At 44.7% G+C, this 24,296-nt stretch overlaps 1 protein-coding gene across 1 annotated transcript in view; it reads left to right on the top strand.

Annotated features, from left to right (window-relative positions):
• Window positions 1-24,296, top strand: part of dnajc10 (DnaJ (Hsp40) homolog, subfamily C, member 10) — a 75,726-nt gene that overhangs the window by 36,145 nt on the left and 15,285 nt on the right. Inside the window, exons 14-18 of the mRNA XM_038790285.1 lie at window positions 2,140-2,256; window positions 3,820-3,921; window positions 4,012-4,167; window positions 16,801-16,934; window positions 23,259-23,312. Of these exons, the coding sequence (XP_038646213.1) occupies window positions 2,140-2,256; window positions 3,820-3,921; window positions 4,012-4,167; window positions 16,801-16,934; window positions 23,259-23,312 (563 nt within the window). The remainder of the gene's footprint in view (window positions 1-2,139; window positions 2,257-3,819; window positions 3,922-4,011; window positions 4,168-16,800; window positions 16,935-23,258; window positions 23,313-24,296) is intronic.

Here is a 24,296-nt window from a genome sequence, read left to right as displayed (position 1 = left end):
CCACCGTTGAAGGTCTTTTCTTACTTCCTCCACCAGGCTGGTCAGGTTCCACTTGTGGATCTGTTTCCAGTCTCTGGCTGTCTGGATCCCCAGGTAACAGACTCCGTTCTGGGCCGTTTTGAGGGGGAGCCCCTCCAGCTCTGCCCCTTCCCTTTTTGGGTTCACTGGGAATGTCTCGCTTTTGCCCAGGTTGCGTTTGTAGCCCAAGAAGGTTCCAAACTCTTTCAGTATTTGCAGTATTGCCTTCAGTATCTCCTGTGGCTTCGAGACATAGAGGAGCAGGTCACCTGCATAGAGTGAGACTCTGTGCTCTCTGTCTCCTCTCTGGATTCCCTTCCAGCTTTTCACGTCCGCAGGGCTATCGCCAGGTGTTCGATCGCAAGTACGAACAAGAGTGGGGAGGGGCAGCCCTCTCTTCCTCTCTGCAGCTGGAAGTATTCAGAGCTGGTGTTAGTTCGGATGCTCGCTTTGGGAGCGTTGTACAGGACCCTCACCCAGGCGGTGAACCCTAGGACCCGCTCCTAGCCCAAACCGTTCCAGTACCTCGAGGAGGTATTTCCATTCGACTCTGTCATAGGCTTTTTCTGCTTCCAGGGAGATGATCACCTCTGGTGTTCTCTCCCCGGGGGGGGGATCATTATTATGTTCAGCAGCCGCCTGATGTTTGCTGTGAGTTGCCTACCCTTGACAAAGCCCGTTTGGTCCTCTGCGACCACCTCTGGTACACAGCCCTCCAGCCTTTTGGTCAGGACCTTTGCGAGTATTTTCGCATCCACGTTCAGCAGTGAAATGGGTCTGTATGATCCATGTTCCGTCCGGTCTTTATTTTTTTTTGGGTATCAGTGAAATTGTGGCCTGCGTTAGCATGGGGGGCAGGGTGCCCCCTTGCCAGTGAGTCCACGAACATGTCCCTTAGGTGTGGGGCGAGGACTGGTGCAAATCTTTTGCAGAAGTCCTCCAAGAATCCGTCAGGTCCCGGTGCCTTCCCCGCCTGGATGGAGCTGATGCTCTCCATGATTTTTCTCAGATCTATTGGTGCATCCAGCTCCACCTTCTGTCTTCCCCCACAACAGGTACTTCCAGTCCGTCTAGGAACTGTTTCATCCCCGCACCCCCCTTGTGGTGCTCTGAGTACAGCAAACAATTCTAAGTATTGAAGGCAGTGCGAGAAATCTTAGTAACTGCAGTTTTAAAAAAATCTTTGCTTGACCAGGAAAGAGACGGAACACAGATTTGAGTATCATACCTGTATTGTGTGGTAGCTGTAGATGCTTATCAATTTGGATGTTGTTTGGGGAACAGGAAAAGTCTTGCAGGGTTCAGATATTGTAGATATAGTTTGTAACATGGGATACGTTCCATAGAAACTGTGTGTTTAATAATTCATTAATCTTAAATGAGTGAGAGTAAAGTAGTCTCGTTTGTATGTATTAACTTCAAAAAATAGCCTTTAATCGTTGTTACTCGACAACTGTACACCTCATGAACCAATGTTCCAAGCTGGGTACCCTCGCAGATAACATCAGCGTACTTTGTGACACTAGGTAAATTCTGCCCATAATTGATCTAATGTCTAACCGGATCCCATTGAAATGCGCCGAGGCTAGGATCTAGGATTACACGTGGCACAGTGGTTAGCACTGAGGACCCGAGTTCGAATCCTGGTCCTGGGTCACTGTCCGTCTGGAGTTTGCACAGTCTCTCTGTGTCTGCGTGGACTCCCCACAACCTAAAGATGTGCAGGTTAGGTGGATTGGCCGCATTATGTTGCCCCTGAATTGGAAAATAAATAATTGGGTACTCTAAATTTTTTTTAAAACGACGAGGCTAATCACAAAGTTTCTATCTATTTTACTTTGAATGAGACTACAGCAAATCCAATACTATATCTGATGTCAGTTATTTGTATGGAGCAAACATTTGCATTTGCTCACAATGATTTTGCTATGGAAATTCATTAAAGATTCACTAGAGATATACTGACAAATCACAAATATCAATTAAACTCAATGGGTCCTTTCCACATATGCTGTTTGTATGTAGCTATGATAAATTACGTAATCAATATAAGATATTTTGTACATAATTTATTGATGTTATCTGTGACTGAAAGCTAAAATATGTCTTCAACATTTTCAGTGGTGTCCTCCTTGTCGTGCCCTTTTGCCTGAACTGCGTAAAGCTTCCAAACAATTGGTTGGTCAACTTAAGTTCGGAACATTGGATTGTACAATCCATGAGAGTCTGTGCAACACAGTGAGTATGAACATTTTCCTTACTAGTGTTTAACAATAACAAATTACATTTAAAAAGCGCATTTAATCTAAAATATGGCCCAAAAGTCCTTCACCGAGTTCTACATTTAAAAAAAAAGAAAGTAAATGGAATGGCCAAGTGCTTGGTTTTTAGAAATTTGGAAAGGCATTCCCTACAAATCGAATTCTACAGTACAAGGCCCCTAGGCAGCTGAAGCACGTCAGCCATTAGTAGGGGTGAGAAAGAAGAAAACTGGTATTTATCAGGAGGAGAGTTTTGTAGAGCTAGTTTTATTGTGTGTGGGTATGTTTGAGATTAGGAGGACTAAGGCTATGAAGAGATTTGAACAAGAGCTGTGAACTTTAAAATTTGAGGCCTTTAAGAACATAATAAATAGGAGTAGGTCATTTAGCCCTTTTGACAGTGTTTTGCCGTTCAACAAGGTCATGGCTGACCTACCTCATCTCAACCTTCTTGCACTATCTCTATAACCGTTAGTTCCCAAAACTATGTTGTCTCTGCCTTGAATATACTCCACAATGCTTTAGAAATGTCTCTCCATCTTTGTCCTAAATGGGTGTCTATTCTAATTCTTTGACTTCATGTTCTAGATTCCCCAGCCAGGGAAAACATTTTTCCAGCATTTACGCTTTCAAGCGCCTTAAGAATTTTATATGTTTCAATTTAATATCTTTTATTCTTCGAAACATAGGGCGGGATTCTCTTAGAAGCTAAGTGGTTTCACCAGTGCAGAACCATGCCTGTGTCCCACTGATGCCAGGAGCATCGCTGAGGTGGTATTCTCATACCATTGCTCTGCAAAATCATGGACTGTGGTGAACATGCTAGTTCCATAGAATTTACAGTGCAGAAGGATGCTATTTGGCCCATCGAGTCTGCGCCAGCCCTTGGAAAGAACACCCTACGTAAGCCCACGCCTCCACCTTATCCCCATAGCAGCACCAAACCTTTTGGATACTAAGGGGCAATTTAGCATGGCCAATCCACCTAAACTGCACATCTTTGGACTGTGGGAGGAAACCAGAGCACCGGGAAGAAACCCACGCAGACCCTAGGAGAAAGTGCAAACTCCACACAGTCACCCGAGGCCAGAATTGGACCCTGGAGCTGTGAGGCAGCAGTGCTAACCACTGCAACCGTGCCGCATCCATACTGAAGCTGACCCATGCTTGTGGTTGATGTTGCCAGTGTTCAGCAAATACCAAGGGTAGATCCTTGTTGGAGCTTAGAGGTAGCTGGACAGGAAGATAAGTCAAAGCTGAAGGGGTTCTTAAAATCAAATAAAGAGGAGCAAAATCAAGTCAGGGCAGTTCCATTGTACTGGATGATTGAGGAGAGGCATTGGAAGAGTGTGTTGTGGTCAAAGAGGATGAAGAGAGATAATATACCAGTGACCAAGCTTTCATTCTTGATTTTTGATTGGAGTTGCTTCTCTCCGCCAGGAGGAGAAGAAAGCAGTTTAGGGGAGGTTCGGAGAAGAAGTTGGGCTTGATGAAAAATATTTAAGTTTAAAAATATATTATTTTTGTATTGCTTTTCAAGCATGGCATCCAAGCTTATCCAACAACATTAATATTCAATCAATCTAATGTTCACGAATATGAAGGCCATCATACAGCTGATCAACTTTTGGAGTTCATTCAGGTATGAAGTTTTTACACAAAGTTATTTGCTTTAATAATGATTTTTAAATTTGCTACTGATTTATATTGTTTGTTTTTATTGTTTGAGTAGGATCTCATGAATCCCTCAGTAATTGCACTAACACCAGAGAACTTTGAAGGATTAGTTAGAAGGAGAGCACAAGATGAAATTTGGATGGTGGATTTCTATGCTCCATGGTGTGGCCCTTGCCAAGCTTTAATGCCAGAATGGAAGAGAATGGCCAGGGTAAGAAAAATATTTGTCCCTTTGCACCCGCCCAAAAGGGGAATCCTGTAAAAAGACTTTTCTTCAAATTGTTTTTGTTCAAACTGTTTTTGCCCGAACTAAAGTAAATTACCAATTACTTGCATGAGTTTCTTATTTAGTAAATGGTACAAAGTTATTTGAAAAATGTTTTTAAATTATATTCTGATCAGTTGAAAACTGATTTTGAATTTCATTGCGTGCTTCGAACAAAATTACATTGGAAGCAAATCGTATCAGTATTGCTGAAAAAAAGAGATGGCACCTAAGATTTTTGTTTTGCATTCGCCAAGATAATTGGTGAGATTTTCTCATGCATGCAAGATGATCTAGATTCAGCAATACTCCAGTTCTGTACTACCAAATGATTATATTGTATTGACTAAATTGGATTATCCAAATCTGATGTGAATTGAGTACGCCTTCATTCAAAAAGACTACAACCTGAATTTCCGCAGAGATTGGGGAAACTTTTAAATTGACAAACAAGGCAGCAAAGACCTGATACTAAGTGTCCTGCTCCCATTCCCATTTCTGGCAGTTTTTGCAGGAGGGAATACAGGTGCAGGCAGTCAGCCTGCCACTATCACCATCACCCTTGCTGTCTCCATTCGAGGGCCAGGAATTTCAAACTTCCTCCACCCCAATTTTAATGGATAATGTCCCTCCTGTTATTAGATGTTAGGTGCCTAGTCCCAAGTGGCCAACCCCAAAGAAAGAGCCACCTGCTCCTGGAATTCTATTCATTGGCAGGCTTTGAGATACAAAATAAAAATTAGAACAGTTGGTCTCTGCATTGTAAATTAGATTTCTTTAAACACAGCAATTGATTATATGGCTCTACTGTAAAGATTAGTTGGTCATTGAAATATCCGCATTGTGTAAGTGATTGAGAGTACTTTTCCATTTGGAAAATGTGTACAGAGCATTCAAAACTGAAGTAAACAGCTCTTGAGGACTCTAGTGCTTTGTAAGTGATCCATATGCCCAGACTTTTTAAATTCAAAAAGCTTTCACTTAAGGAAAAAGAAGCAGACACTTGCTTCTGGATTACACTGAGTTACAGGATGTCTGATGTAAGTTAGGGAAATAAATCTGTCTCCTTTGTTTCCATTCATAATCGATTATTTTCATAGCTGGGGACATTACTTGGCTGAATTTCAAAATCTAAAAGCTACTTATCTTAACAGGGTTCTGGGGGATATGGAGAAGGCATGGGATGTATGAGGAAGTATGGAAGGCATGTGGGATGGGTGAAGGATTTCAGGACCTGATCTTCTTCATTAAACCTGGGCTGATGTCTCACTAAATAAAGGTATATGTTTCAGCCTGCCAGCCTCACCATCTGCACATTGCCATCTTCGGCCTAGCTCTTGAATTGGTGGATCCAACTCCTTCCTTTTCCCGCCTCCCCAGAATGCAAATAAGGCAGGTGGGGCTTTTTTAAAGGACAAAAGTTTGCTGAGCTGGAAAGCTTCCTGACTTGACCTTTTATTTCACACTTTGCCATTAAGTGGCTTAATAGTCATGAAAACTTAGAACATAGACTTGTATCAAATGATCTGTGTAAATGATGTTACAATGTTAATGGCGGAACTGAACATGTTCTTTCCCAATTCATAGACATTTATGTCAGTGTCTAGTCAGTCTGTTAACTGACTTGTGTTCCAAGGGTCATATGTGAAAGAGTCACGCATGAATGTTGCCTTATTTGCACCTCCATAGGCTTGACTTATCAAATCAATTTTAAAGCAAAAGATTAGTTTGTAAAAATCTGAACAAATGCCAAAGTCCAGGCACAGAACTGTTTAAACAGAGCTATTTAATAATAATCTTTATTGTCACAGGTAAGCTTACATTAACACTGCAGTGAAGTTACTGTGAAAAGTCCCTAGTTGCCACATTCCAGCGCCTGTTCGGGTACACGGAGGGAGAATTCAGAATGTCTAATTCACCTAATAGCACGGGCGGAATTCTCCGCAGGGGGCCGAATTCGTGAAGACCGCCGTGAACTCGGCCGAGGTTCATGACGGCCTCGGAGCCCGCTCCACGCACCTAATTCACCCCCACCCGGGGGGGCTAGGAGCGGGCCTCCATCTTTCTCGGCAGCGACCTCGTCGCGCCGAGAATGTGAAGTCATATACGCGCATGCGCGGGTTGCCAGTTGCAACCCGCGCATGCGCGGATGACTTCATCGCGCAGACGGCACGAACCCGCGCATGCGTGGTGGCCGTCTTTCTCGTCAGCCGCCCGGCAAGACGTGGCAGCTTGATCTTGCCGGGCGGCGGAGGGGAAAGAGTGCGTCCGTTCTGGACGCTGGCCCGACGATCGGTGGGCACCGATCGCGGGCCTGCCCCTCCTGAGCACAGTCATGGTGCTCCCATCCCAATCGGGCCCCTAGATGCCCCAAACGGGCATCTGGCACCCGTTTCACAAATGCAGCAATCGGGTGTGGTTGCTGCCGTGTTGAAACGGGCGTGAAGGGACGGCCGCTCGGCCCATCGGGCTCGGAGAATCGCCGTTCGCCGTGAAGAACGGCGAGCGGCGATTTTTCTGAGCGGGCGGGGGGAGAATCGCTGGGGGCGCCAGGGGGGGCGTAAAAAATGTCGGGAGGCCCTCCCATGATTCTCCCACACCACGTGGGGAGCGGAGAATTCCGCCCCACATCTTTTGGACTTGTGGGAGGAAACCGGAGCACCCGGAGGAAACCCACGCAGACACAGGGAGAACATGCAGACTCCGCACAGAGAGTGACCCAAGCCGGGAATCGAATCTGGGACCCTGGAACTGTGAAGCAACAGTGCTAACCACTGTGCTACTGTGCTGCTCGTGACCAGTTAGAGAATTGGACAGGCTTTGCTCATGATCAGTTAGTGAATTGGACAGACTTTCTTTGAAGAGAAGGTGACGTTAATTTGAAAATACAGGAGCAGAAAGGAAATAGCAGCAAGATTAGACTAATGTATCCCTCGAGCCTGCTCCACCATTCAACTAGATTGTGGCTGATCTTTAATCTCAATGCCATTTTCCCACACTATCTCCACCTATATCCCTTGATACCTTTGATATCTAGAAATCTATTGATCTCTGGCTTGAATATACTCGATGACTAAGCCTCCATAATTTTCTATGGTAGAGAATTTCAAAGATTCACCATCCTCTGAAAAATAAATCCCTCTGCATCGCGGTCTGAAATGGCCTACCTCTTATTCTTAAACTGGGTCCCTATTCTAGAATGTAGGTCCTGTCTCCTCAATTATTCCTCATAGGTCAATCCCGTCATCTCATAATTTAGTCTGGTGATCCTTTGCTGTATGGCAAATATACCCTTTCTTAGATAAAACTGTATATGGTATTCTAGGTGAGGTCTTACCAAGGCTCAGTGCAATTGTAGCAAGACTCTATTACGTGTGTACTCCAATCCCTTTGCAACAAAGACCAACATACATTTGCCTTCCGAATTGTTTGCTGTACCTGCATGTTGATTTGCAGTGACATGAGCAAGAACACCCAGGTCCCTATAGAATCACCACTTAATCTCTCACCATTTAAGAAATGCTCTGCATTTCTGTTTTTCCTATCAAGGTGGATAACTTTACATGTTTCCACTTTATATTCCATTTGCCATGTTCCCGTCCACGCACTTAGCCTGTCTAAAGCCCCTTGAAGCCTCTTTACATCCTCTTCACAACTCACATGGCCGCCTAATTTTGTGTCATCAGCAAACTTATAAATAATATATTTGTTTCCACATCCAACTCATTGATATGGATTATGAATAACTGGGGCCTAAGAACCTGCCAACTAAAATGTACTTAATTTATATTTTCTGTTAATTCAATTGGATTTATGCTAAACCTGTCTCCTATTTAAAAAGCTTTGTTAATTTGCCACTTTATTCAAGACCTTTAATTTGAATAATTTGTTAATTCAAATTTTAACTTGCATCTTTTCTGCACAGTAAAATTTGCTATGTAAGGCAAATTCAGCATGGTTCATGCAGGTGCGAGCAGCTATCCTGTGTTATCTAGCCTCATTATGCTGGAAATGGTTTCCAAGACCTGCTAGAAGACAGTTGCCAAACTGACCCTGTTTCTGCATTGTGGATCATTCAAGTAAAGTTCAATAATTATTAATATGATGCAGAAGACCACATCTGATAGGATAACCCCTTCACTAAAACTCTGCTTTGGTAGTCGTTATATATTTAAACCACTGACTTGTTGACACAGTCAGTCTGACTAGTCCTGCCACTTGCATGGCTAGCTGAGGGAAATGGGGCATCTGCGGGGGGGGGGGGGGGGGGGGGATGTAACGGTGGATGACCAGGGGATAAGTCATGGCTTCGGGCGACCCCTGGGACCAGGGTGTTGTCCAAGTGCGGACCGCTATTGCCACGGCCTGCAAGACAACCACCTTGCTGTGCATCCCACTGATCGACCACCGTGGTCCGTGGTTGCACAGAGTGACACCGGTCATATGGATGCACCTACCCTAACCTCCCATCAATCCCCCCCCCACCCGCAAATAACTGGTGGACATCAAGGTGACGGTCATCATGAATATTTTCGCCACAGGGTCCTTCCAGGCACCGAGTGGCAACCCATCTGGAATCTTCAGACCTTGGTGCACAGGGCCATCCGCGCAGCCACAGAGGCCCTGTATGCCATGTTGGCGCAATATATTAAATTCAATATGAACCGAGCCCATCAGGATGCTCGGGTAGTGGGGTTCGCTGTCATTGCCTAGATGCCCCAAGTACATGGTAATTGCATGGCCACGACGTGAACCAGCACATGATGGGCTGGTTTTCACAAACCGAAAGGTGTTCCACTCGATGAACATACAGCAGGTGTGTGACCACGACATGCACATCCTGCACATCTGCACCCGATACCCAGGCAGTGCGCACAATGCCTTCTTCCTGGCACACTCAACGGTTTCCGACACCTAGGCGCACTCCCGGGTGAGGGGTTGGATGCTGGGAGAATTGGGTTATCCATTGCGGTCATGGTTGATGCCGCCTACCTGTAAGCCATAGACCGACGCGGAAACCCACTACAACGTTGCCCATGCTGCGACCAGGGCCATGATCGAGCAGTGCATGGGCATCCTGAAGATGCGGTTCAGGCACTTGGATTGTTCTGGGGGTACCCTGGAGAATAGCGCTAGAATAGTCTCCCACATCGTGGTAGCCTGCTGTGTTCTCCACAATATTGTGCGACAGACGGGCGACATGCTGGAGGAGGAGGATGAATGCCAGGCCTCAGCCGATGAGGATGCAGATGAGTGCCAGGATGGGCAAATCATGGGGTCATGGCAGGTACAGGAGGCCACACAATGAAAAAAAATGAAAATCGCTTATTGTCACGAGTAGGCTTCAATGAAGTTACTGTGAAAAGCCCCTAGTCGCCACATTCCGGCGCCTGTCCGGGGATGCTGGTACGAGAATCGAACCGTGCTGCTGGCCTGCTTGGTCTGCTTTTAAAAGCCAGCGATTTAGCCTTGTGAGCTAAACCAGCCCCACACAATGTGTGTGCCAGGGCACACATATGTACCAGGGCCACCTGGATATTGCAGCGGCGCTCCAGAGCTTGGCCCAGTTACGACGAGTCATGACTGTAATGTCGATGGCATTGCCCCTGCTCTGGCTGACCTGAGCCAGGTCACTCTAATTGCCTCCAGTTTCATCTGGGGCCTGGCCAGTGACAGGAACATCCCATCTCACCCCCACAATACCCCCTACCCCCAGCCAACCACCCCCTCCAATTCCCCCCCCGCAGCAACTGCAACCCCATCCATGATTCCTACCTGCCTCACTGTGGCCTGCGGGCCCTGGGTTGGCAGTAACAGTGGGTCAGGTCCATGGGATGGAGGATCATAAGGGCCAGCTCCAAGACGAGTTCTGGTGCTCTGCGTCATTCGATCACGCCTGACTCCTGTCCACGGTAGCACTATGCACCGCCCACCTGGGCGATCCCTGCATGCAAGCTGATCATTCCATCACACGGTCCCACCATACCCTTGGGGTGGCTGAGGTGGAAAGGGATTGGGGTGGAGTGGGGCCGAATACCGGGGAGGTGAGCTGTGGCTGAACTGGGGGCCTGGCTTGTTCCCACCTCCAATGCCGCCCATCTCCCTACCACCCCACCCCACCCCCAGCGCCCGTCCGCAGTCAGCCCAGACCAACCTAACCATCACACCCTTCTGACCAAACACTGAGGAAGATTGAAATGTTTGTGCACAGGTGTTTATTGTGAAAAGGTGAACATTTTTGTACAAATCTGTGCCCTACCCCGAACACTATCCTATTTTCTGCACCCGTGCCAACTTAATTGGTGTCCACCTTTCTGGCCTTGCAGGCCCTAACGCTTCGTCTAGGTGGATCACCAGGCGGTACGTCAGATGTGGAGGCGGCCTGCTGTGATTCCCACCTTGTGACCTGGGTCCCCTTGGAGGCCGTCCTCTGGAGCGACCAGGCTTGGACTGCCCTGCAGTCTCTCGGGTGTTCCAGGTTCCAGATGGTGCCACCCTATTCTGCCCGCAGCCCTTCTGCTGCACCAGGGACAGGAGGGTAGAGGCACTGTGGTGTTCCAGCACCCCCATCTGCTGGGGTCAGCGTGCTGGGCCCCATCACCTACACCTCCCTCAGGGTGCCTGATGAGCCCCAGGCTACTCCTTGAAACGGTGGTATGGCTGGGGCGAGCTCCACCACCTGGCGCAGCTAGTCCTGGAGGCCTGCTCTCATCTTGACCAGGATCTCCATGCTCTCGGTAATCGAGCAGCGGGACTATGCCAGGTCCCTCTGGGACTGTCTCAGGTCAGCCAGAGCCGGGGCAATGCCATCGACATTACAGCCATGACTCGTCATAAATGGGACAAGCTCTGGAGTGCCGCTGCAATATCCAAGTGGCCCTGGTACATAGCTGCCAAGCCTGCCCTGTCCCTCGGCCACCGGTCGCACAGAGTGTCCCAGGCCTTGGACATTCTGATCCATGGCTGATACTTTCGTCCCCATGGCCTCAACCACAATCTGGGTAGCATCCATGATTGGCACCATCTCCTGCCCCTGCAGGTGCTGAATGGTTGCTGACAACCAATCATGTCATCCCCGACTCTGTGTCTGTATCTCCAGCATTTATGGGGCTGCTGTTTCCAGAAGCCCGAGACCGTCTGGATGGCAGCTAGTTCCTGTGTTCGGGACACCCTACGACTCCCCCCCCCCCCCCCCCCCCCCCCCCCCCCCCCCCCCTCCCACTTGGGGGTTTCTACCTCCACCTGATATGCTCCACATGTGTGGTGCGTACCGGATAGTACCTCAGAAGCCTTTTCAATAAAGTGCACAACCAAGATGAGTGTCTCTGAGATGGTAGAGTGTTGGAGACAGCTGTTTCAGAAAATCAGTGTCTTCTGCAGACTGGTGCTCTAGGATTTCATGGAATGGCGTCTGGGGCTCGTGTCACTGTCTGCTGCTGCCTGGTCGGTGGTATTTTTTTGGGGTTGTGGCCAGGGCGGGGGTCACCTGAAGGGCCCGGCTCCTTGCCAGGTGATCCTGCAAAACACCAGGCGTGACGCAAAGTTGGATCGGAGGTTGGGGTGGTGTGGGGTGGTGGGGATTGTGCCATGCGTGCCTTGGAGATACTGCAACTCAGTGGGGGTTCACTTGCTGCCCGATGCCGACATTCGCCTCAGCGACTGCCCTCTCTCTGGGCCCACCGACCAGGTACAGTGCCCAGCACTGCAACGGTGAGGGGCCGCAGGTCCAGCAGTTCCCCTCTGGTCTGCTGTCTCCCTGTAATTGTGCGTCATCGTTTCCTTGGGTGGAGGTGGAGAGAGAGACAGCAAGTGCGAAGTGTTTGGCAGTCAGACACATGCGCCAAAGGGAGTGGGGAGCTGGTGGCCTCTGTGGCCAGTGCACCAGCCATGACAGGTGGTATGGGTGTCGGCATGTTCAGGGTAGGGTGCGAGCAGACTGCTGGCAGGTGGCTTACGGTCGCCGTCTGGTGTGGGGCGGAGGGGGCGCCGGTGTACAGCGGCGGGTGGCAGCCTCCTTTTGTGGACGGCTTGGAATACTATTTTGAGCAAGTGGTCCAATAGCAGAGTATCACGGCCAGCCACCCAACCCCACACTGCAAATCATCCACCCCTTCTTGAGCTCTATTGCACAGTGAAAGTTTGAGCATCCCTGGCCCTACTGTTCCTTTTAACCATCGAGCACTTACCCTGACTGTGAATGTGTCAACCCCGACCCATTATTGAAACCGAAATCTGCCAGACTGAGGCACGCACTGCAGCAACCATGCCTTTCATGCAATATGTTGTGCAGGAATGACAGTTTATTTACATGGGATGGTCCTCGTCAGTCTGTCATCTTCCAACTCTGTCCCCAGCCTGCTTATGTCTCAGACATTTCTCCCTGTTCTAGCCCAGAGGATGATGTTGCCAACCCGAACCCCATGAGTCATATGGTTGAATGCATCCACTTTCATCCCTTCCCTAGTGGAAGCCTTGCCCTGCAGCCCATTCCACAGCCTGCCCATTTGCACCCTTTTCTGGTGGAGGCCTTGCCCTGTGGCCCCTCCCTCAGCCCATCCACCTTACAGCTGATCTGGTAGGTAGAACCTTGCTTGTGATACACCCCTGAGATCCATCGGTGGTCATTTTCCAAAATCCTTTGGATTCTGGGATGGTTCCTACAGATTGGAGGATAGTGAATGTAACCCTGCTATTTAAAAAGGGAGGTACAGAGAGAACAAATAATTATAGAATCATAGTATTTACAGCGCAGTGCCGTGTGGCCCATCGAGTTTGCACCGGCCCCCGGTGCCTACAACTCCACCCTATCCCCATAACCCAGCAACCCCACCTAACCTTTTTTTGGACACTAAGGGCAATTTAGCATGGCCAATCCACCTAATCTTTGGATTGTGGGAGGAACCGGAGCACCCGGAGGAAACCCACGCAGACACTGGGAGAACGTGCAGACTCCACACAGACAGTGACCCAAGCCGGGAATCGAACCTGGGACCCTGGAACTGTGAAGCAACAGTACTCACTGTGCTGCCGTGCCATCCGGTTGCTGGATCCATTATCAAGGATTTCATAGCACATCATTTGGAAAGCAGTGGTGCAATCAGACAAAGGCAGCATGGATTTACAAAAGGAAAATCACGCTTGCCAAATCTACTAAAATTCTTTGAAGATATAGCTAGTAGTGTTGACGAGGGAGGACCGGTGGATGTGATTTATTTAGACTTTCAGAAGGCTTTCGACAAGGTCTCATAGCCGGTTAATATGTAAAGTCAAAGCACGTGATTACGGGTAGTTCCTTGAGATGTTTAGAAAGTTGGTCAGCAGACAGGAAGCAACGAGTTGGAATAAATGGTCTTTTTCTGATTGGCAGGCAGTGACTGGTGGGGAACCGCACGGATCTGAGCGAGGACCCAAACTGTTCACATTATATATTAATGATTTGGACGAGGGAGCTAAAAGTATTATCTCCAAATTTGCAGATGATACAAAGTTGGGTGGGAGGGTGAGCTGTGAGGAGGATACAGAGATGCATCAGCAGGATCTGGACAGGTTGAGTGAGAGGACATATGCATGACAGATGCAGGGAAATGTGGATAAATGTAAGGTTACCTGCTTCGGTAGCAAAAGTAGAAAGGCAGATCCTCAAGGGTTATAATCTCTGGATTACTACCCAAGCCACGTGCGCATTGGCATAGGGATGAGAAAATTAGGAAAGTAAATACGTGGCTAAAGGAGTGGTGTGGGAAAGAGGGGTTTCATTTCTTGGGGCATGTGCATCAGTATTGGAACAGGAGGGATCTGTACTATTGGGACAGTCTTCACCTGAGCCGATGTGGAACCAGTGTTCTAGTGGAAAGGATAAATAGGGTGGTCACAGGGACTAAACTAGCAAGGGGCGGGGGAAGCGAAGATTAAAAGTAAAGGAAGTATAATGGTTAATGGGAAGCAAAGCAGCAGGTTAGCATGTGGGGAGGTGGGTTCAACGACATGGAAAATTATGAAAAAAATTAAAGGGAAGAAGAACACAGGAGATATTATTAATGGAGGTGTTAGGATTCAAAAAGAAGGTATAAAAACTAGCATAAGGGCACTTTACCTGAATGCTCGTAGCATTCAAAACGAGGTAAATGAGTTGATGGTACAAATTATTGCGAATGTGCAAGTTGGAGTCATGCATGGCACAAAGGAAGATGGTTGTGGTGGTTGGAGGTCAATCATCTCAACTCCACGACATCATTGCAGGAGTTCCTCAGGGTAGTGTCCTCGGCCAAACCATCTTCAGCTGTTTCATCAATGATCTCCCTTCCATCATAAGGTTAGAAGTGGGGATGTTTAAGGATGACTGCACGATGTGCAGCACCGTTCACAACTCCTCAGATAATGAAGCAGTCCACATCCAAATGCAGCAAGACCTGGACAATATCCAGGCTTGGGTTGACAAGTGGCAAGTTACATTTGTGCCAGGCAATGGCCATCTCCTACAAGAGAGGATCTAACTACCACCCCTTGACATTCAATAGCATTACCATCGCTGAATCCCCCACGACCAACATCCTGGGGGTTACCATTGATCAGGAACTGAACTGGACTAGCCTCATTAATACTGGCAGGTCAAAGATTAGGAATCCTACGGCTAGTAACTCAGTTGCCCCCCCCCCCCCAATGCCTGTCATCCATCTACAAGGCACAAGTCAGAAGTGTAGTAGAATACTCTCCACTTGCCTGAATGAGTGCAGCTCCATCAACTTTCAAAAGGCTCGACACCATCCAGGACAAAGCAGCCCGCTTGATTGCTCTTCCTTCCACAAACATTCAAACACTCCACCACTGACGAACAGTGTCAGCCTTGTGTACAATCTACAAGATGCACTGCAGTACCTCACCAAGGTTCCTTAGACACCTTCCAATGTCATTGATTGCTAGAGAGATAGAGTTTAAAAACAGGGAGGTTATGTTGCAGATGTATAGGGTTCTGGTGAGGCTACACCTGGAATACTGTGTACAGTTTTTGTCTCCTTGAGAAAGGATGCACTGGCACTGGAGGGGGTGCAGAGGAGATTCACCAGGTTGACTCCAGAGTTGAGAGGATTGGGTTATGAGGAGCTACTAAGAAGGCTGGGACTATACTCATTGGAATTTAGAGGCATGGGGGGGGATCTTATAGAAACATGGAAAATTATGAAGGGAATAGATAGGATAGAAACAAGGAGGTTGTTTCTACTGACGGGTGAAACGAGAACTCTGGCATAGATTCAAAGTAAGGAGGAACAAATTTAGGACTGTGTTTTTTAAAATAAATTTATAGTACCCAATTATTTTGTTTTTCAATTAAGGGGCAATTTAGTATGGCCAATCCACCTAACCTGCACATCTTTGGGTTGTAGGGATGAAACCTACACAGACATGGGGAGAATGTGCAAACTCCACACAGACAGTGACCCGGGGCTGGGATTGAGCCCGAGGCCTCAGCGCCGTAGGCAGCAATGCTAACCATTGCGCCATCATGCTGCCCCAAATTTAGGACTGAATTGAGGAGGAACTTTTTCACCCACAAGGTTGTAATCTGTGGAATTCTCTGCCCAGTGAATGTTTTGAAAAATGAAAATCGCTTATTGTCACGAGTAGGCTTCAATGAAGTTACTGTGAAAAGCCCCTAATCGCCACATTCTGGCATCTGTCCGGGTTAGGCTGGTACGGGAATCAAACCATGCTGCTGGCCTGCTTGGTCTGCTTTAAAAGCCAGCGATTTAGCTGAGTGAGCTAAACCAGCCCCTAGCTAAACCAGCCCCATCTTTAAGGCAAAGATAGATTTTTGAACAGTAAAGGAATTGAGGGAGCGGGCTGGTAAGTGGAGCTTACATTCAAATGTCCTTCTCAACATTACATGTCAGGAAACATGCTCCACCATTAAAACCCATATGTGCAGCACGGTGCTCCGCCATTAATATTCATATGGGCAGCACGGTAGCATAGTGGTTAGCACTATGGCTTCCCCGCCAGGGTCCCAGGTTCGATTTCCGGCTTGGGTCACTGTCTGTGCGGAGTCTGCGTAGTTTCCTCTGAGTGCTCCGATTTCCTCCCACAAGTCCCGAAAGACGTGCTGTTAGATAATTTGGACATTCTGAATTCTCCCTCCGTGTACCTGGACAGGCACCGGAATGTGGCAACGAGGGCTTTTCACAGTAACTTCATTGCAGTGTTAATGTAAGCCTACTTGTGACAATAAAGATTATTATTAATCCAGAGTGAACAATAAGATGCCGTTGTTCCCACCGATGTAAAATGGGTTTTTATGCTCTCGTGATATTGGGATGAATGTTAATGTCCCGTCAAGGAGGAGATGGGGTTGGCAAATGTGGCGAGCCATTTGAAAGTGCATTGACTTTGTTGGGAGCAGAAAGTCTTGTCAGTGGAAAATTTCACCCATTTTTCTACTCCCATCTGTCATGATCCCCTGTGCGGTTGGGGCGGAAAATCCCAGGCATTGCTTCAACCACCTAAAACTGATGCTTCCAGTAGATTTCACTGCAGTCAAAATTTTCAAACTTTTCAAGTTCTAATGCAGATGGCCTGTCTTTGTAGATGCTGAGTGGGACAGTCAACGTGGGCAGCGTGGACTGTCAGAAGTACCATTCCATGTGTCAGAAAGAAAATGTGCAGGCCTATCCGGAGATCCGACTCTACCCACTGAACACTAATAATGCTTACAAGTACCAGTATGTATTATAAAAACGTATTTAATTATGTATTTTTTAGAAACGACTTAATCCATAGTTAATTTAACTTCCGGAGATACTCATTGTTACGTAATGGCTTACAAATGAGTTGCAATCCTTAATCCTTACATATTTCCAGTTTTCTGTGCTTTGGACTGCTGCTAACTTTGAGGCATGGGTTGAATATGGTTTATATAGCTGCTTACTGTAGTGATCTCTGTATGTGTTAATACATGTTTAGTTAATGTAAAGTAAGTACAGACAGATGATCGCTAGATGGCAACACTACAGGAGCTATATAAGGAGTTTCCCGCTCTTTCTTCAGTTAGTGTGTGTGGAGAACAGCTACAGTGAAGACGTGAGCCGACCAAAGTGTAATGTATTATCATAATTGTTAGTTTAATCTAAATTTACTTATTTATTTTACTAGTCAAAGTATTAAGTGAAAGAACCCATGAGCATATTATTATATTACTCAATAAATAATTTGTCATTGGTAGACTTTGACTGTTTGTCATCAGAATTCAATACAGCTCAGCAAGACAAAAGAGTAATATTTATATTACAATTCAGTAATATAACATGGTACCAGGTTAAAAATAAGCTTTAAGAACAACCAGTAAAAAGATTTGAAAATAAAAGAAAATGTTCTGATACTGACTGTTTGACTGTGGAAGTCATCGCAGCAAACGGATCCTCGACAGCAAATCAATTCGATGCACCAAGTACTGGCTCCCAGATATCCGAAGACTACCAGTAACTTAAATCTTAATTGAAAGTTATTTAAACAGCAATTCCAGCTCTATTTAGGAGCTCCCAACTTAAAAACAGCCTCTGAAGCTAGACGAAGAGAGTTGCTTCTGCCCCTGGCAGGTCAGCAAGCTATTGAAATTTATAATTTGTTCATATTTGCTGATGGCAAAGATTGACGTAAATTCGAGGTGATTGTCGCAAAATTTGATGATGATTGCAAAATGCAAACGAATGAAATTCAGATTTCACAAGCGTTTACAGAAAAATGTAGAATCGATCACTACCTTTATCACTGATCTTAAAATTCTAGCCCAGACTAATTTTGCAGATTTACACGACTCTAATCAGAGATCAGATAATTTATGGAATAACGGACAAAGTCTAAGAGAAGCACTATTACGGCAAAATGATTTAACTCTAAAAATTGCTATCGAAAAGTGCATTTCAAATGAGCAGAGTAAAAACCAATACTTGGAATTTTATCCACGAGAAAAAGGCGCAAAAGTCCACCAGGAGGTTGAGAAAGTTAAAATGGTGTCGCAGGCAGCAAAGAAGCAAGTTCTGGACGGCAACTATCTTGTGCACGCACATGCCAACTCGGGACATGCCCAGTTAGTTCAGAAATGTCAGACACAACAGAAGAAGTCTGTGCATGCGCGAAGGTCACTCATGAGTCAGAGAGACAACGTCAAGATGTGCTACAGATGTGGTAAAGCCTACTTAAAGGGAATTGTCCTGCTCAAGGAAAACGTTGTTTAAAGTACTCAACATTAATCCACTTTGCTTCTCAATATAAATCGTCAACAATTTGGCTCCGCACAGAAAATGTTTGTCAGTGTAAGATCCATTGAGAAAAATAACAATAAAAATTCACAAAAGAACTATTTAGACGAAGATGAAAGTTTTTCTTTGGAAAACACATTTTTTGTTGGAGTCATTGAAGCAACAACGACAGACCTTCGAGCAACAACGACAGACCTTTGGGCAACAACGACAGACCTTCGAGCAACAACGACAGACCTTCGGGCAACAACGACAGACCTTCGAGCAACAACGACAGACCTTCGGGCAACAACGACAGACCTTCGGGCAACAAAGAAGGTTCCTCATCAAGTAAGCATCATTAGTAACGACAATGAATGGACAACGATTAATAACAGTCTCACATTATTTAAGCTTGACACTGGAACTTCTGCCAATTTGCTCAACTGTTAGGATTTATCATCCATCCAAGGGGATTACAAGATTTTACCTGCGGCATGCAAATTTAAAGATTATAATGGCAATCTGATTATGTCACATGGTTCATGTCATTTAACAGCTCTCACCAGAGAAATTCAGAGAACACTGCGTTTTGAGATCGTGAATGATCACAGATCTTCTTTATTGGGTGCTTAGGCATGCAAGGAGTTGCAGTTTATTCAAAGGATCTTCATGCACAAACGAGACATCAAGATTAGAAGGTGACATTCAACAGTTACTAAGTGAATACCCTGATGTTTTTAATGCTATGGGTACATTTCCATATCAGTATAAAATTCCATATCGGTATAAAATTCTGCTAAAAAAGGATGCAAAGTGTACAGTGATCATCCATCTGCCCGGAAGAGTTTCAGCGCCTCTAAGAGAGAGATTGAAAGCATAACTCATGAGATTACAATCTCAAGGTATCATATCCAAGGTCACACCACCGAATGACTGGGTTAGTTTCTTGGTCTATGTAAAAAAAAACGTCAGGGGATATCAGATCCCAATTTGCATGGATCCCAAGGATCTTCACAAAAACATTATCCTATTCCCAAATGAGAAGAAATTACTTCTGAAATGTCAAAAACGCAAATTTTCACAAAGTTGGACACATTTTGGCAGGTGCAGCTTGACGAGTCAATAAAGCTCCTATACATTCAAAACACCTTTTGAAAGATATTGCTTTAATAAAATGCCCTTCGGGACCATCTCTACCTCAAAAACTTTTCACCAAATTATGGAGCAAATGACCAAAAGCATAGATGTTGTTCGAGTCTATGTAGACAACATTATTATGTGATCTACCACTGAGGAAGAGCATATTGCTAGGCTAAGGAAAGTTTTTAAATGCATACATCAGTATGGATTAAATTAAACCAGTCAAAATGCACATTTCCTACCTTGTCGTTAAAATTTCTAGGTAATTAACATTGCAGCCAATGGTATCAGACTGGATGAAGAAAATATCGAAGCCATCAAGAAAATGCAGCAACTGAAAGACAAGAAAGCTGTACTAAGGTTTCCTGGTTTTGTCAATTTCCTCGGGAAATTCATCTCCAACCTATCTTCCAGAACAGTTGCACTATGTCAATTGATTAAGAAAAACACTGAATTTGTGTGGACTCCACGTCATAATGCAGAATGACTGGGCCTCAAGCAGCAACTAATATGAGCTCCAAGCTTGAATTTTTTCGATCCAACTAAGCCCACAAAAATCTCGACAGATGCAAGTCAAGGCAGCTAGATATAGCACTTGGGGAGAATGGGATCAAAGGCTATGGCGAGAAAGCAGGATTAGGCTATTGAATTGGATGATCAGCCTTGATCGTGATGAATGGCGGAGCAGGCTCGAAGGGCCAAAAGGGCTCCTCCTGCTCCTATCTTCTGTATGCAAGATGACATAGGTGCAGTCTTACTCCAGCAAGATGGCCACAACAATTGGATACCCATTTCACATGCATCAAGGGCCATGGCAGAGATGTGCAAATAGTAAAAGAATGCTTAGGACTTGTAACTGGCATATCTAAGTTTCACAATTATGTATACCTAAATTCACAGTTGAAACTGACCATCGACCTCTCATACATATCATTGATAAAAATCTCAATGATATGGCGCCAAGATTATAGAGGATGATGATGAAGTTAAGGAGATATAATTTTACTCTAATCTATACTTGTGGTAAAGATTTAGTAATTGCAGATACATTTTCGAGATCTGTCAACACAGATAATCTGCCGTTGGAATCAGTCAATAATGTAGAAGCTCACTTACAGTTATACAGAGAGATACTTCCTACATCAGATCAAAGCTGAAGCAGATACATGAAGAAACACCTAGGGTGTAACCTTGTGTACAGTGATCAATCATCTGCAGCATGGGTGGCCAAAAGGACGCTGTCCTCAGTATCAAAATAGACAAGCCGAACATACAGTATTAGATGGCGTACGATTGAGAAATTATAGAATTGTCATTCCAGAAAGTCTCAAGTCAGAAATGCTAAGCAAACTTCATGAAGGACATCTCGGCATCTAGAAGTTCAAACGAAGCGCTAGGCAAGCTGTGTACTGGCTGGGTATAAACTAGGACATTGCAGAAATGATTGTTATGTTCAACATGTCAGAGACATCAACCATCTCAATGCAAAGAAATGTTGCAACAACATGGCATTACTACGTCACCCATGAGTGAAAGTAGGTGTAGACTTATTTCTTTTAAATGGAAAAGACTGCATTCTTATATTGATTATTATTCCAATTTTCCAGAAGTAATGAGACTACCTGATCTCACCTCTACAGCTGTGATCAAAGCATGTAAAGAATTTGTTTTGAGACATGGCATACCGCAAACCATTATGTCAGATAATGGTCAGTGCTTTGCAAGCTGGGAGTGGATAGAATTTTCGAGAACAGATAACTTCAATCACAAAACTTCAAGTCCTCATTTTCCCCAATCGAATGGAAAAGAGGGAAACGGTGTACATATTGTGAAGCAATTGTTGAGTAAAGCAAGAGATTCGCAATCGGATTTCTACTTGGCCTTATTATTCTATAGAGCCTCTCCGCTGAATTCAGGCTAACTCCAGCACAAATGTTGTACATCATTAAAATAGAAAAACATTACCTAAAATTCATGTTGATGATTCAGATCAACTGGGTGTTTTGAAGAAAATTCATCAGAAACGTGAGAAACAACAGTTACTATGACAGACATGCAAAACCGCTAAAACCTCTCATAGCACATGATGTTGTCAGAGTCCGATGTCCTGATGGTGGATGGTCTGACACTGCTATAGTTGTTAAATGAATCTCAACAAGATCCTATCTAGTCAAAACTTCAGATGGTGGACTGATTAGAAGAAGCAGATGTGATCTTTTAAAAGCTCCAGCTCCTAAACCAATCTTTGCAGATAGGCTTTAACTCGACATGTACAAATACAAGAATCAGTTGAAACAAAACAACAGAACATCAAAGTTTCTACCTGTCCAATCAAACTGAGAAGATCGACAAGACGTAGAAGAAAAACAGATCTCATGAAATTATGAACTTTTGAGTGATTCATTCTTATTTACTGTACAATGCATAACAGAATACTGCATTTCTCATGTACAATTTTCTTTATAATGTAAAGAGGAAAGTGTAACACAGAGAAAAAGGGGGATGTAGTGATCTCTATATGTGTTAATACATGTTTAGTTAACGTAAAGTAAGTGGAGAACGATGATCACTAGATGGCAACACTCATCGGAGCTATCAAAGGAGTTTCCCACTCTTCAGTTAGTGTGTGTGGAGAAAAACTAGAGTGAAGATGTGAGCAGATCAGAGTATACTTTATTATCATTATTGTTAGTTTAATCTAAATTTACTTATTTGTTTTACTAGTCAAAGTATTAAAGTGAAAGAAAGCAATTTTGCATTTTAAAACTTTTACTATAACAAATGGCCAGAAGTACGAATGACTAAACACTATTTTATTTTTGTAGGCAACTAGTACTTTAAGCTGCAGAGAGGAATATTCCCCTTTTATACTTATCACACATTGCACTCTCTTTGGAATTACTATCCTTACAGCAAACAGGAACGTGACAGGGTGGATGTGGAAAAGATGTTTCCTCTTGTGGGTGAATCTAGAACTAGGGAAACTGTTTAAAAGTAAGGTGTCACCCATTTAAAACAGATTAGAGAAATTATTTTATCTCAAAGGGTTAAGAATCTCTTTCTCAAAAAGCGGTGAAAACAGAGTCTTTGAATATTTTTAAGGCAAAGGTTGATTGTTTCTTGATCAGCAAGGGTGTGAAATACTATCGATAGTAGGTGGAAATGTAGTTGAGGTTAAAATCACATCAACCATCATACTGAATGGCCTATTCCTCTATTTTGTATGTTCATATTAGGTGCTTATGTCTGACATAGATGCCCATATCTAACACAACTTTGAACTTTTTGGCCCAGAAAGTCAGATCTTGAGGAGTTCATACCCCGGAAGTATCCCAGAAGACTTGCTGGGGGATCTGCCCATTTGTCCCCATTCAAGGAGTGGTTGACAATCCATCCCTAACGTTTCCTAATTTACAGCTATTTCTGGATGTTACTTGTCTGGGATGTTACTTGTATCCTCTATAATAAATAAAGATACAAACTACCTGTTCAATTCATCTGTCATCTCATTATTTTCCAGTATTCATTCCCCAGACTAATACCAAAACAATTTCTGGTAACTGAATAATAAAAGAAAATGTGAACTCCGGTTGAAATACGCTATCTTTTTTTCTAGCTTTAGGCTCAAGTTACAGCTTGTAACAGTTTCCTATTTCCCCCCCACAGTACCTTTTCTGGGTGGTCCAGAAATGCACAGTCACTTCAGTCTTGGGCGTTGGGGTAAGTTTCCATGTTTTGGTTAAATGTTCAAAGGTATATTACAAATATGAAAATAGAGTTAAAATATTCAAATATATAACTGTCAGCAGCCAACTGATTATTTTATTATCTTTCAGAATGTAGGCATCACTAGCTGGACCAGCATTTATTGCCCATCCTTAATTGCCCTTCGTTTCTGAGGGTATTTAAGAGTCAACCGCATTGTTGTAGATCTGGAATCATTTGTAGGCAAGACCGGATAAGGATGGCAGATTTCCATTCCCTAAAGGGCATTAGTGAACCAGATGGGTTTTTACAACAATCTGCAATGGTCTTCACTAGAGTTTTAATTCCAGATTTTTGTTGACAACAAATTCTACCCTCTATCATGTGAGATTAGAATTTTGGTCCCCAAAAATCATTGCCCTGAGTCTCTGGATTATTAGTTCTGTGACAATACCATTATGCCACTGCCTCCCCTAAAGATGGAAAAAATATTTTTTTATAATCTATTCTGGCACATGTTCGGGTACACAGACGGAGAATTCAGAATTTCCAAATTACCAAACAGCACGTCTTTCTCGATTTGTGGGAGGAAACTGGAGCATCCAGAGGAAACCCACGCAGACACAGGGAGAACACGCAGACTCCACACAGACAGTGGCCCAAGATGGGAAACAAACTTGGGACCCTAGAGCTGTGAAGCAACAGTGCTAACCACTCTGCTACCGTGCCGCCCATAGCTCTCCGGTACATCAAATATCAATGGAAACAGGCCAAGGTCACATTTTTCAAAGTGTATTTATCTATCCTTGGAGCGCTTTACACAGATTCTGATACTAAAACTAAAATGTCAAAGTGTGAGTACTATTTGTATAAACGTTGCTAGCATTTTCTGAGTTTGAGGTTGTGATCTGTTAAAATGGAATGGCAAACTCAAGGAACTGAAGGGAATGACTCTGTGCAGTTCCCATATAACTCTACTTGCAATTGAGTGACAAGCAA

The sequence above is a fragment of the Scyliorhinus canicula genome, chromosome 2, assembly GCF_902713615.1.
Source record: "Scyliorhinus canicula chromosome 2, sScyCan1.1, whole genome shotgun sequence".
Classification (NCBI taxonomy): Eukaryota; Metazoa; Chordata; class Chondrichthyes; order Carcharhiniformes; family Scyliorhinidae; genus Scyliorhinus; species Scyliorhinus canicula.
The sequence above is the reverse complement of the archived record's forward strand: the minus strand, read 5'-3'. Positions and strand labels throughout refer to the sequence as shown.